Below are 13,014 nucleotides of genomic sequence, written 5' to 3' on the forward strand. Positions count from 1 at the left end.
GCTGCTCCCCCGTTTATTTTTTTCTGTTTTAAAAACATATTTATATACCACCAATGCGTGTAAAACTTGACCCATATATCAACTGAGATTATCAACTAACTATATTGACTGAAAGATTCGAGATGCCATTAACAAGGAAAGATAAAACGATTGCAAAACCAAGCGCAGAGGACCCGCCTATGGCCGCGGGATACGTGCGAAAAATAGCAGAGGATATGGACGAGTTGGCATCCCCCTCAACCCCTATAAACACCTCCGCAGATACGGAATATATCATCCGGGAAATGAAAAAAATGGAGAAGACAATAACCGAAAAAGTAGATGCTATCAAAGAATCTATCGAATGCAAAATAGAAGCGCTAAGGGTGGATGCCGACGCACATATTAAGCGCACCGTAGCACTGGAAACTGGTTTGGAGGAACACCAACAGAATTTCAGTCGGATCTACAAAGACGTAGCTGATATCAACGATAAACTAACGGCTGAGATGAAGCAGGGCTGTACGTTAACTTTTTTTGCACATAGCACTGGTGCTACAGAGGTTGATAGTTTTGTAGCACAGGCCAAAATCTTGTAGCACGAGTATAAAACGTCTCTAAAATCTCTAAAAACAACCACAAGTAGTGCAGTTCATTACTTAAATAGGTATGTGACTGGCAAGGGACATGAATCTTGCATACAGGGCACACAAAATCCAAACTTTAACAAGAAATGCTTTTAGACAAATTCTTTCTTTATTTGCCCATAATGTAAAACAAAAAGAACAAGGACATAACCATATAACCGATATGAAGCAGTCCGAGACCAGGCAGCGCTGGTGTGGACTCAGATTACAGGGAAAGCTAGAAACCAACCTAGAAACACCTAGAAACCAACATAACAAATAGATATAATGCATACAAACACCTGTACATATTTGTGGAACCAAATAAATAAATGTATTATTATTATTATTATTATTATTATTATTATTATTATTATTATTATTATTATTATTATTATTATAATTATTCGTGTGTGTGTGTGTGTGCGTGCGTGTGTGTGTGTGTGCACTGCACACGTGTCACAGTTCCAGCATCATGTCTGCTGGCCACTTTTTCAGATCCACACACACACACACACACACACACACACACACACACACACACACACACACACACACACACACACACACACACTATTGCATTAATCAGAACTAAGTACAAGGAACTCTGCATGAATGAAAAGGGCTTTATAAATAAAATGAATTATTATTATTATTACCTTATTTGCATATTGTCTCGTTATTAGATAGATAGATAGATTGATTGATAGATAATTAATACTTTATTGATCCCGGAGGGGAATTTAAGTAGCCATACGATGGAGTTCTTTTTACAGAGTAAAATTAGCGGCTTAAATTTAGTGAACAGCATTTCTTCCTTGGCGATGCAATATGCCACATTCATCTTAAACTTTACCTCACGGAGATCAGCATCATCCGCTCTGGTCGTCTGTTTACTCAGCGAGTGCAAGAGGGTGCCGGCCCGCGCTCAGGAGTTTGTTTAGCGTTGAAGGCATCCCGGGCAAGAATGTGTCGATGGGACGTATTGTGTTTATTAATGTTATCCCTTTTTAGGATATTGTTACCCGCGAGTCAAGGGATTCTCTGATCGGATCTTTTCCGGAGTCTCCCGGCACCAGTGACAGAATAATAATAGCTGCGCTTCCTCATTAAAAAATATCCACGGAAAATCATTTTCCCACTCTGCGTTATATCTGTACATCTTGTTAATCTTCTCCTTTTGTCTCGTTTCTATTAACGGTGGTCCCTCTCGGGCTCGTTTGGGGTTTTGATCTTGTACTTCTTTTGTTGGATTTAATACCTTAAAAAAGCGCTTCATCTTGTCGAAGTCACCCAGTCAGTGTACATTGAGCTCGCAACTTAGTCGCGGGGATATTGTTCGCTAGGGATTATGGGATTTGGTGTTTGATTATGGACTCTACGCGAGACGGGACATTGTTTTTAATCGCACGAGACTACAAGTACCAAGTGGATAGCGTGGCGCTGTGGTCCATTCAATTTACCGTCACACTTTCTTTTTTTTTGCTTGCTCCACGGGCCATCGCACCAGTGCTACTGAAGTCAATTCATTCATCGCACAGACTGACGTCAGTGTCGCACGTGCGACATATATGTCGCAATGTACAGGCCTGGATGAAGGGAAACTACAAAGAACTCAAGACGGAGCTCAACGATATAACGGCTGAGCTTAAGCGAATCAATGAAGGACCAAAAGCTAAAATATTCGAGATGGAATATCAAAGTCGCAAGTTGAATATTCGTATAGTCGGACTGGACGAGTCGGTGAGCTGCACACATCCTGAAGCGTTTGCGACAGAATTACAGAAAATCCTGGGACCAACAATCCTTCCTACGGTACCTGAGGTGGAGCAGTGTTACAGATTGGGGACCCGATCCAACGACAATAACGTCAGACCCAGAGTGATAATGGTTGTCCTGCGTCAAGTCAGAATAAAAGAAATGATCATTCGTGAGACTCGCAGGATGAAAGGCAATCTGAAACACAAGGATATATCAATACACTTCTTTGAAGATTATTGTCGGGATGTGGTGATCTTGCGGGGCCAAGTACAAGACGGTGATGTCCCAACTCTATCTGGAGAAATACAAACTCATATTAATATACCCTGCAAGACTTCGCATCGTCGATAAACAAGGAGAAAGGGTTTTCCTCAACTCGCCTGAAGATGCAGTCGAATATATGGCAGCACAAAATGCAGGATAGTGTATAAACGGCCTTTCAATCTCTGTTAGGCATGGACACCATATTGTATAAACTTGAATGAACCGCTGATTTGGGACAGAGAGACCTACGAGCTCTGAGTTATTGAATGTTTTCCCCGTTGGACTTTTATTATTGAGGACATATTGGATTTAAAATTGGAACGATACAGAGAAGATGAACATGACGTTGAAGCCGTCCTTATTTTAAGAGTATGGAATTCTAACAACATTCCGGAACATACTGGAACATTTTAACACTGTAAAAACGACATATTGGAATAATCTAGAACAGTGGTCACCAACCCGTCGATCTTGATCGACTGGTCGATCTTTGAGACTGTCCCTGTAGATCTTTCCATGAAAATTAATTCTACTTTTGTTTTGATGTGAAAAGTGATGCTGCACTTAACACTGACTGAGAAAGTACACATTACAGTTCTACTTTATAAAATGCCAATTGTAAATATGTTTGTCAATGTTAATAATATGAGAAAGTCCACATTACAGTTCTACTTTTGTTCTGATGTGAAAACTGATGCTGCACTTAGCACTGACTGCACTTAGCACTGACTGAGAAAGTACACATTACAGTTCTACTTTATAAAATGCTAATTGTAAATATGTTTGTCAATGTTAATAATATGAGAGTCCACATTACAGTTCTACTTTTGTTTTGATGTGAAAAGTGATGCTGCATAAGATGACTGCACTTAGCACTGACTGAGAAAGTACATAATAGTTCTACTTTGATGTTTTAATGTTGGACCAAAGCATTGCATGTAATTAGAATACAGGCAAATAAAAGTAATTTAGTTTAAAGTACAATCTTGGCTGTCTTTTTCTCTCAACGCTTCAATAGGTAGATCTTGCCTTCACCAAAAAAAAAGTGATCTTGGGCTTAAAAAGGTTGGTGACCACTGATCTAGAACATTTAAAACATTCTTTGATATATGGAACATTCTGGAATAACAGCAATATGTGGCCAGACATACAGCCAGAAGACCTTCGGGGGAATAACCAATAGCATCTAGCTGCAGAACCACAGAACCATCACAGCAGCGGCTGGCTGAGGACCGGTGGGCCCATCTCGGAATAATATTCTTCATAACGGATCATCGCCCACCCCTGGCCAGGGGAAATGCTGCATATACGTATTTAAAAACTGCTTTTTACTAATTGGAAATATTTCCACTACTTCTCCAATTTATACTCTAGGTGTTTAAGCATAGCAAAGCTCTTTCAAGATCTAAGTTAATGTTCTCCTTTTTTTTTTTCTCTTTTCTCTGATTTATTGAGGTTCTCTTTTCAGTTCAATACCTCTATATTATTCTTGGGTTATTATAAATTACACAAGTTCCTATAAAATTTAAGTGATTATGGTATGATAATTGAAGCTTATTTTTGGTCTTTATTTGTATCTTATTTTAATTTTTATTTAACGGGAGAGTGGCCAAGCCACAGTTGACATTCTACTTATGGTAGAATTTAGAATGTTAGATCCTATGGTATACATAGGAATGTTAAGGATAATTGGATCATTCTGGGATATCCGGTGGATTAAGGGAGGGAGTTATACGCGAAGGTTGTGTTCATGGAACACAGTCCTGTACGATTCTCGGTGGGAGGGGGGAATAGGGGATTTTTATTTGTATATATGTATGTTTTTAAGCTAGGCTCTCAACGGGACCTCAATAATTGGATGTACATCTATTGTAGCTTCGCACTCCAGAAGCATTACCAACAACTACACAACAACATGTATAGATTATGGCTAGTTTGAATATAATGATCTGGAACACTGGTGGAATAAATAATCAACACAAACGCAAAAGCATGCTCACACTGATGAAAAAAGAACAGGTGGACGTGGCTCTGCTAAGCGAAACGCACATTTTAGAGAAAGACATAGATACGTTAGCGGACAACACATATCATAACATTAGTCACTCTTCCTTTGGAACGAGAACTCTGGGAGTAGCCATAGTCGTTAGACAGAAGTTGAATATTGAATTGAAGGGAGTATGGTCTGATGCAGATGGTCGGATAACTATAGCTAAGATTTTACACAAGAACAGGAAAATAGCGTTGGTAGCGGTATACGCCCCAAATTTATACGAAGTTAGTTTCTTCACTACACTTACCAGAGTAATGTTAGACCTTCCCGAATACTCATTTTTTTTTTTTGTCTTTTCCCCCCTCCATTTTCCTCCGATTTTCTCCCATCCCAATGTTAGTCGTATGCCAATTCCCAGTCCCTTCCTGGTCGCTGCGCACTTACCCCCCACAGTCAGATCATCTGGGAGAGTGGAGGCTACCACGTGCTTCCTCCGACACACGTCCAGCCAATCACCGCTTCTTTTCACCTGGCAGCGCGGATTCTCATCGAGAGGGCGTAGCGTGTGGGAGGATCACACTATCCCCCTCAAGTCCTATCCGCACTTAGCAGGCGCCCCGACCGAACTGTAGGAGTCGCTGTTTACAACGACCCGGACCCACCCCGCCAGCTTCTCCCACCCTCTAATACAGCCAATTGTATTAGTGCAGACGGCCAGCCAAGCTGGTGACAACCCCGGAGCTGTGAGCTGGATTCGAACAGGCGAATCCAGCTCACAGCTCCGGGGTTGGTGACGAACGCAATCTCCGCTCGGCCACCTAACCGCCTACCCGAATACTCATTTATAATTGGTGCGGATTTTAATGCCATTTGGAATCCAAGGATGGACAAATCAAACCCCTCCTTTTCCAGCGAACAAAAAAATTCATCTAATGCATTAAAGGATTGGTCGAAGATTACAGGTGTAAATGACTTATGGCGATCACTCAACCCCACGACCCGGAAGTACTCTTGTCGATCTGCGAGACATAACACATTATCCAGAATAGATTACGTTTTTACATCCCCGAGACTATTTGATAACTACGATGTGGAAATGATACCCAATGCATTATCAGATCACTGTTATTTACTCCTAAAAGGAACATTTGGTATACTATCATCCCGAGCCCCAAGATGGCGATTTAACACGATGCTGCTTAATAACAAGGAATTCATTACACAAATCAAAGAATCTCTTACGGTATTCCTACGGATGAATGCGAACTCGGTGCAGGATCCCAGAATATTATGGATGTCGGCAAAGGGAATGATCAAGGATTTCACTGATAGCTTTTCCTCCCAAATACGCAAGAATCGATGCTCAAAACTGGCTGAACTGGAAACGCTTTACTCAACGTTATTTAATTCTTTACAATACAACAACTCGGTTCGACTGGAAAATCAAGTCAATATACTAAAAAAAGAGATTAACGCCATATACAGACAACAATCTGAAATGCAAATATATAGCACAAGACAACAGCAGTACTCCCAAGGTTCCAAACCAAGTCACCTATTAGCTATGCGATTAAGAGTCAACGCAAAATTTGCAGATATAACTACCATTAGAGCACAACAAGGACTTGTTACAGAACCCAAAGAAATAAACACGACATTCAAAGAATTCTACTCCAACTTATACAAATCAGAAACGACCTTCGATCAAAACAAAATGGACACATATCTTAATCAAATTAACCTTCCTAAACGTTCAGAGGATGACGCTAAACAGTTAGAAACACCGATCACACTAGATGAACTTAGGGAGGCCATATCTGAAATGCAAAGTGGTAGGGCTCCTGGAAGAGACGGTATCCCACCAGAAATGTACCTCTCCTGTTGGGACATAATTGGTCCCTTATTACTAAATATGATTTTATACTCAGTCAAGGAGGGGAACTTCCATAAGAATGACAATATTGCACTCATAACAGTCCTCCTTAAAAAAGACAAAGACCCCACCGAGTGCGGTAGTTACAGACCTTTAAACCTCCTCGGAACCGATATCAAACTGTACTCTAAGGTATTAGCCATCAGACTACAAAAGCATATGATGTCTTTAATTCATCCGGACCAAACTGGCTTCATAAGAGGCCGCTTGATCACTGATAACATAAGACGATTACTACACGTACTAGATGCTAACAAGGAAGACAACACACCTAAGGCGATGCTGTCCCTGGATGCAATGAAAGCTTTTGACAGCTTGGAATGGTCGTATCTATGGGCAGCATTAGGAAAAGGATTCATTGATATGATTAAAGTATTATACAAAGACCCATCGGCCATGATTACAACAGGCACAATCACCTCCGAAATCTTTCCGGTATCACGTTCTTCCAGACAGGGTTGCCCTCTTAGTCCCGGACTATTCGATCTATCATTAGAGCCTTTAGCACAATATATAAGACAATCCCAATCCATAGAACCAATCGTAATCAAGGGCACACAACACAAAATTAGTTTATATGCGGACGACGTAATACTGTTCATGCAAAACCCCAACACTGCATTGCCTCATCTTCTCAAGTTGATTGAGGACTTTGGAGATTTATCGGGATTTAGGATAAATTGGCCGAAGTCGGCCTTCCTCCCACTTAACGCCCCTGCAAAAAGAAATATAACCCTCCCAGAAAAGATACCGATTGTAAAACACTTTAGATGTTTGGGAGTTGAAATATTTCCTACCATAAGCCAAACGGTGAAGCACAATTACATAAAAATCCAAAACAAAATCAAATACGACCTTGTCAGGTGGTCAAAACTTAAAAACTCAGTACAGGCACGGATATCAATAGTTAAGATGGACGTCCTACCTAGAATCAACTTCTTCAACTCAATGCTACCGTTACCCCCTCCAAAGGGTTACTGGAAAGAATTACACTCCTCCACATACAAATGTATTTGGAATTACAAACCACCACGTATAAAAAGATCCACCGCACAGAGAAACAAAGCAGACGGTGGTATGGCATTTCCAGATTTCTACCACTATTTTAAGGCGTACACTTTAAGACCACTAACAACATGGTTTGATCCCCAAGCATCAGTATCCTGGAGAAATTTAGAAGAAAATATAGTAGCTCCATATAGGCTGAAGGACATAGTATACACCAAATTATCAATTAAGCAATGCGAACGGAAATTTGGCCCCATAATCACTCATGCGATCCGGATATGGCATGAAACACACAAAAAAGATTCTATCCCACATAAATGGCATAATCATACTCCCTTATTCAATAACAATGCACTCTTGATTGGAAAACAACCTATACGATTCCCTAGATGGGAAAAGCAAGGCATACACTCATTAGGAGACGTTTTCAACAAACAGGGTTTTTGTAGTTTCGATGAAATACGCAAAGGTTTTTATCTCACCAAGTCCACATATTATTTTTACGCGCAGTTATTGGCATGTTTGAAGGCTCACAGTGTTCCATTAACGATACCAATTGCACACCACAGATACCACAATTTCTTCTATGAAAGAGAGACATCGAGAGGTTTTGTATCAGATTTTTATCATCAATTACTAACGGCCTCGTATGAAACCCTCCACCTAGACTCTATTTGGAGGAGGGATATACCAGACCTGGAAATAGACTTTGAGTGGCAAGAAGCCTGGGCAAATGTTCGACTTGCATCAAGGAACCCGGACCATCAACAAATCAATCTTAACTATATCCATAGGACATACTTGACTCCTATAAGACTGAACAGAATGGGTCTTAAACAAGACTCCAAATGCTCCTTATGTACAAATGGGGACGAGGGGACATTTATGCACATGTACTGGGACTGCCCACCAGTTAAGATATTCTGGAAAGAAGTGACCCAGCAATTATCAAATCTCTTAATACTGAATATACCTGTACACCCCTCTGTATTACTGCTGAATGATGTTTTTGAGTATGCAGAACATCCACAGCGAAAGAGATTGGTTTTATCTGGTATCACAGTGGCTAAAAAGCTGATGGCATCACGATGGTTTCAACCGCAAAAAATTTGCCGGAAGGTCTGGATTCTCACATATCTCGATGTGATTTATCAAGAAATATCTACAGCAAGAATTTTGGGTCTCAATGAATCCAAAATGACAATGTGGTTAGAAGTGGTGGAGAGAATAAAAGCTAGCATATAATGGTAGTGTATGGTTAGGAACAAGTTATAATGGTTGGATTATCCAATGGGGGGTCCGGGAGGGGGGGGTACGAGCTAAAGCATATGTGTATAGGTTTTTAGATAACCGGTATTAGGGGTATATCCTGTATAACAATTAACTAAATGGTGATTTCATTGGATGTGCACTGTCAACTAATGCTTGTATATCTTATCGTGTGTTGTCATGTTTGTTTATGTGTTTGTTTAAAAAAGAATACAAAAAAATACAAAAAAAAAAAAAAATTATGGGGGGCATGCCCCCGGACCCCCCTAGAGCAGTGGTCATAGGGGTGGACGGTATAAACGGTATACGGTATAAACGGTATTAATTTGCTCTATGGTATGGATTTTGACTATACCGTGTAACCGGTAGGGCAGCTCTAAAATAGCAATGACGTCATGTAACCACAGCGTGACTATTTCAATCGCATTTGCCCCTAAAAATAGATAGAATTAGTCATAGATAATAGATATGTGCAAACTGGAAAAAGTTATTTAGGAGGCTTCGCGCAGTGGGCGTGTCAACACGCAATTGTCATTTCATAATAAACACATATCACTGCGGTGCACAGCAAGTTTCAATTTCAGTTCCTGGCATTTTTAACCAGTGGAGAAAGGTAAGAGATGTCCCTATCGTTTTTCTTATATGAATTATTCTACGTTAATAAAACATACCTGGTGATCAACTACAGTTTGCTGTAAACATTATGATATGCGTGTAGTGTTATGATAACGAGAGGACGGGAGGACTGCTGCAGCAGTGGATTTGCGAATAGCATGCAGCTGCAGAGCCGCAGAGCCAGCGGCTCTTTCAGGTCTCACAGGCCCGCTCAACAGCGCCCCCCCCACCCAACGGCTGAAAGCTGTGACCAGACCTGAAAGCGCCGCTGGCTCTGCGGCTCTGCAGCTACATATGCTTCTAGCAAAATCCAGCATCCAGCCCGCTGTTTGCAATGGGAGCAGCACGGACTCGGGACTTATTTTATTTGGAATATAATGACTTTATACGCAAAAGTAACCTAGTTTTAAGTTAAAATATTATAAATCTACATGCCTTGAGGATGTCATTCTTTATATAGCCTGCCTATCAGGCAAAAAAAATTATTCTAACGGAAACACTGATACCGTGATATATACCGTTACCGTCTATGCTTCAAATTATACCGTGATATAAATTTTAGACCATACCGTCCACCCCTAAGTGGTCACCAACCTTTTTAAGCCCAAGATCACCTTTTTTTTGGTGAAGGCAAGATCTACCTATTGAAGCGTTGAGAGAAAAAGACAGCCAAGATTGTACTTTAAACTAAATTACTTTTATTTGCCTGTATTCTAATTACATGCAATGCTTTGGTCCAACATTAAAACATCAAAGTAGAACTATTATGTACTTTCTCAGTCAGTGCTAAGTGCAGTCATCTTATGCAGCATCACTTTTCACATCAAAACAAAAGTAGAACTGTAATGTGGACTTTCTCATATTATTAACATTGACAAACATATTTACAATTAGCATTTTATAAAGTAGAACTGTAATGTGTACTTTCTCAGTCAGTGCTAAGTGCAGTCGGTGCTAAGTGCAGCATCAGTTTTCACATCAGAACAAAAGTAGAACTGTAATGTGGACTTTCTCATATTCTTAACATTGACAAACATATTTACAATTAGCATTTTATAAAGTAGAACTGTAATGTGTACTTTCTCAGTCAGTGCTAAGTGCAGTCGGTGCTAAGTGCAGCATCACTTTTCACATCAAAACAAAAGTAGAACTGTAATGTGGACTCTCGGGGTAAGATCTACATTTTTTTTATTTTTTTTATTTTCATGGAAAGATCTACAGGGACAGTCTCAAAGATCGACCAGTCGATCAAGATCGACGGGTTGGTGACCACTGCCCTAGAGGGTCGGAGGTTCGCCCCCCATAGTCTCTGAAAATCCTGTGGGAAACACTGGCATTTTAAAATGGAAAATGTCTAGGGGGGCCCTCTTCAAAGGACTCATTGTGAGCGTAGTAGTCCATTGCCGTTTAGATTCCAACGGGTTGGTATTTTGTCATGGTGTTTAGCTTGCATATAACCCTTTTTACATATCTGTAGATACTGTATGTATATCTGTACATATTACAATCCTTACCTACTCTGACTAGTTACGCTAGTAAGACAACAGCCAACATACATCTGATTAGCACTATACTCAGTAGTACTAATTTACATATTTTATACCCAGTTTAATCAGTTGTATATTGCTGTTGCACTTTACTGTTACATTTGCACTCTGGTTGGATGCCAAACTTCTTTTCATTGTACTGTACTTGTGCTGTATAATGTAAAAGTGGGTATCAAACAGGAGGGAAGACTGTCAGGTTTTAAACTGTGGATAACAAACAGAGAAGGTAAAGACGACTTTGAACAGTAATCCAGAACTATGTTATTGCACTGTAAAAAAATAAAACTGATTTGATATGTCTGCACTTCATGTGCTCATTTCATGTCTATTCTATTCTACTACTTATTGCACTGCACTATTTTACTCATCTTACTCTTTCTATTATTGTCTATTTTTAAAACTGAATCAAACCATAAACAAGGTGGCCTGTTGGGATGTTAGATCCTAATGTGAAAAACTGTGATTTTATATGTCTGCACTTTATGTGCTTATTTTGTCTTTTTTCAGTTGTGAAGCATTTTGAGCTGCAGTTTCTGTATAAATGGTGCTATACAAATAAAGTTTTATTATTATTATTATTATTATTATTATTATTATTATTACTACATTTGAATCTAATCTAATCCTGTGTGATAATAAAGCCCTCTGTTTCCCCCCTTCTTATAGTGATGTGATCACAGAGCTGGAGAAGCTGAGCTTCATTGGCACAGATGTGGGCCGCTGTCGCGCCTGGCTGCGGCTCGCCCTCAACCATGGCCTGCTGGAGTGCTACTTGGCCTCCCTGTTCCGCGAGGGCTCCAAGCTGCAGGCCCACTACCAGCCCGCCGGCCTCCTCCTCGACCCCGAGCAGCGCGAGGTGCTCCTCAGCTACCTCCAGGGCTTGGCCTCGCTCACCTTCAGCCTCTCCTACAAGTCGGCCGTCCTCAACGAGTGGACCACCACCCCGCTGGCTCTCGCCGGACTCTGCCCCGCCTCCCAGGCGGATGCCCTCGACCCGCCCCTCAACGGTGGAGGTCCCGCCTCCTCCAAACCCGAACGCAAGGAGTCGTGGGACACTGCATCCCAGTCTTCAGGCGGGTCAGACACTGTGGAGATGCAGCGAGGGGGTGCCAGAGCGTCTCAGTCTTCGGGCGGGTCGGACGCGGTGGAAGTGCAGCGAGGGCCCCCCGGGGTGCCAGTGGGTAGGGTCAACGGGGCTTTACCGGGAGGTAGGAACGCCCTGAATTCGTCCAACTTAAGCCTAGACACAACGGGCTCCTCTCAGCTGTCCTCCAGCCTGAGCTCGGATAGCCTCCTGCAGGGTCAGGACCCCCGCTGCCCGGCCGGAGAGCACTGGTCCTCATGTGACCTGGACACAACCTCCAATGGAGACGGTAGCACCAAGAGGCCACTCAAAGAGTAAGTTCTGTGTGTATGAAGGATCGAGGCACATAATCATTGTGACATTTCACACGCAAAGTAGTAAGAGTATAATGGAGTCAAGAAATAAAACCGTTCTGCTAACCAAATTCTCATGGAGCTCCCCTATAGTGCTCCCCCATAGTGCTCCCCCAGTGCTTTTGACAGTATCAGAATAAGGCCTAACAAAATAAATTGTTTGGTTCCTGTTGGTTGTCAGTTAAGGCCATGGGTAGGTAGGGAATTTATTTTCTTAAATTTTTTCCCACGCACGGCGACTGGATAGGGAATTTCTTTATTTAATTCAAATGTTCACGACAACATGGATGCATGTACTCTGCCAGCATGTTTAATATCCATAATACTAAAGGTTTGACTAAGATTTTTATGAAACTTTATTGTAATTTTTTTTTCTTTTTAACTCGTAAAATAAATCGGCAGGGTCGATCGGCAACCGGAACCAAACCATTTATTTTGATAAGTATTAAGCCCCAGACCCTCTGATTTAGTTCAACAAACCCATAAACCGGTGGTTTGGCTGCTCAGCATACAGCGTCTGTATGCTTAGCCTTCAGACCCCCTTTAATATCATGAATTTGTCGAACACAGAGTATCTGATGC

General features: G+C 41.2%; 1 protein-coding gene across 3 annotated transcripts in view; it reads left to right on the forward strand.

Moving 5' to 3' along the window:
• plekhm1 (pleckstrin homology domain containing, family M (with RUN domain) member 1) overlaps positions 1-13,014 on the forward strand; it is a 69,395-nt gene that overhangs the window by 31,995 nt on the left and 24,386 nt on the right. For all 3 annotated transcript variants that reach the window (XM_084323323.1, XM_084323325.1, XM_084323324.1), the window contains exon 4: positions 11,662-12,393. In XM_084323323.1, coding sequence (XP_084179449.1) covers positions 11,662-12,393 — 732 coding nt within the window. The remainder of the gene's footprint in view (positions 1-11,661; positions 12,394-13,014) is intronic.

This window comes from Notolepis coatsorum (genome assembly GCF_963971535.1).
Source record: "Notolepis coatsorum genome assembly, chromosome: 10".
NCBI lineage: Eukaryota > Metazoa > Chordata > Actinopteri > Aulopiformes > Paralepididae > Notolepis > Notolepis coatsorum.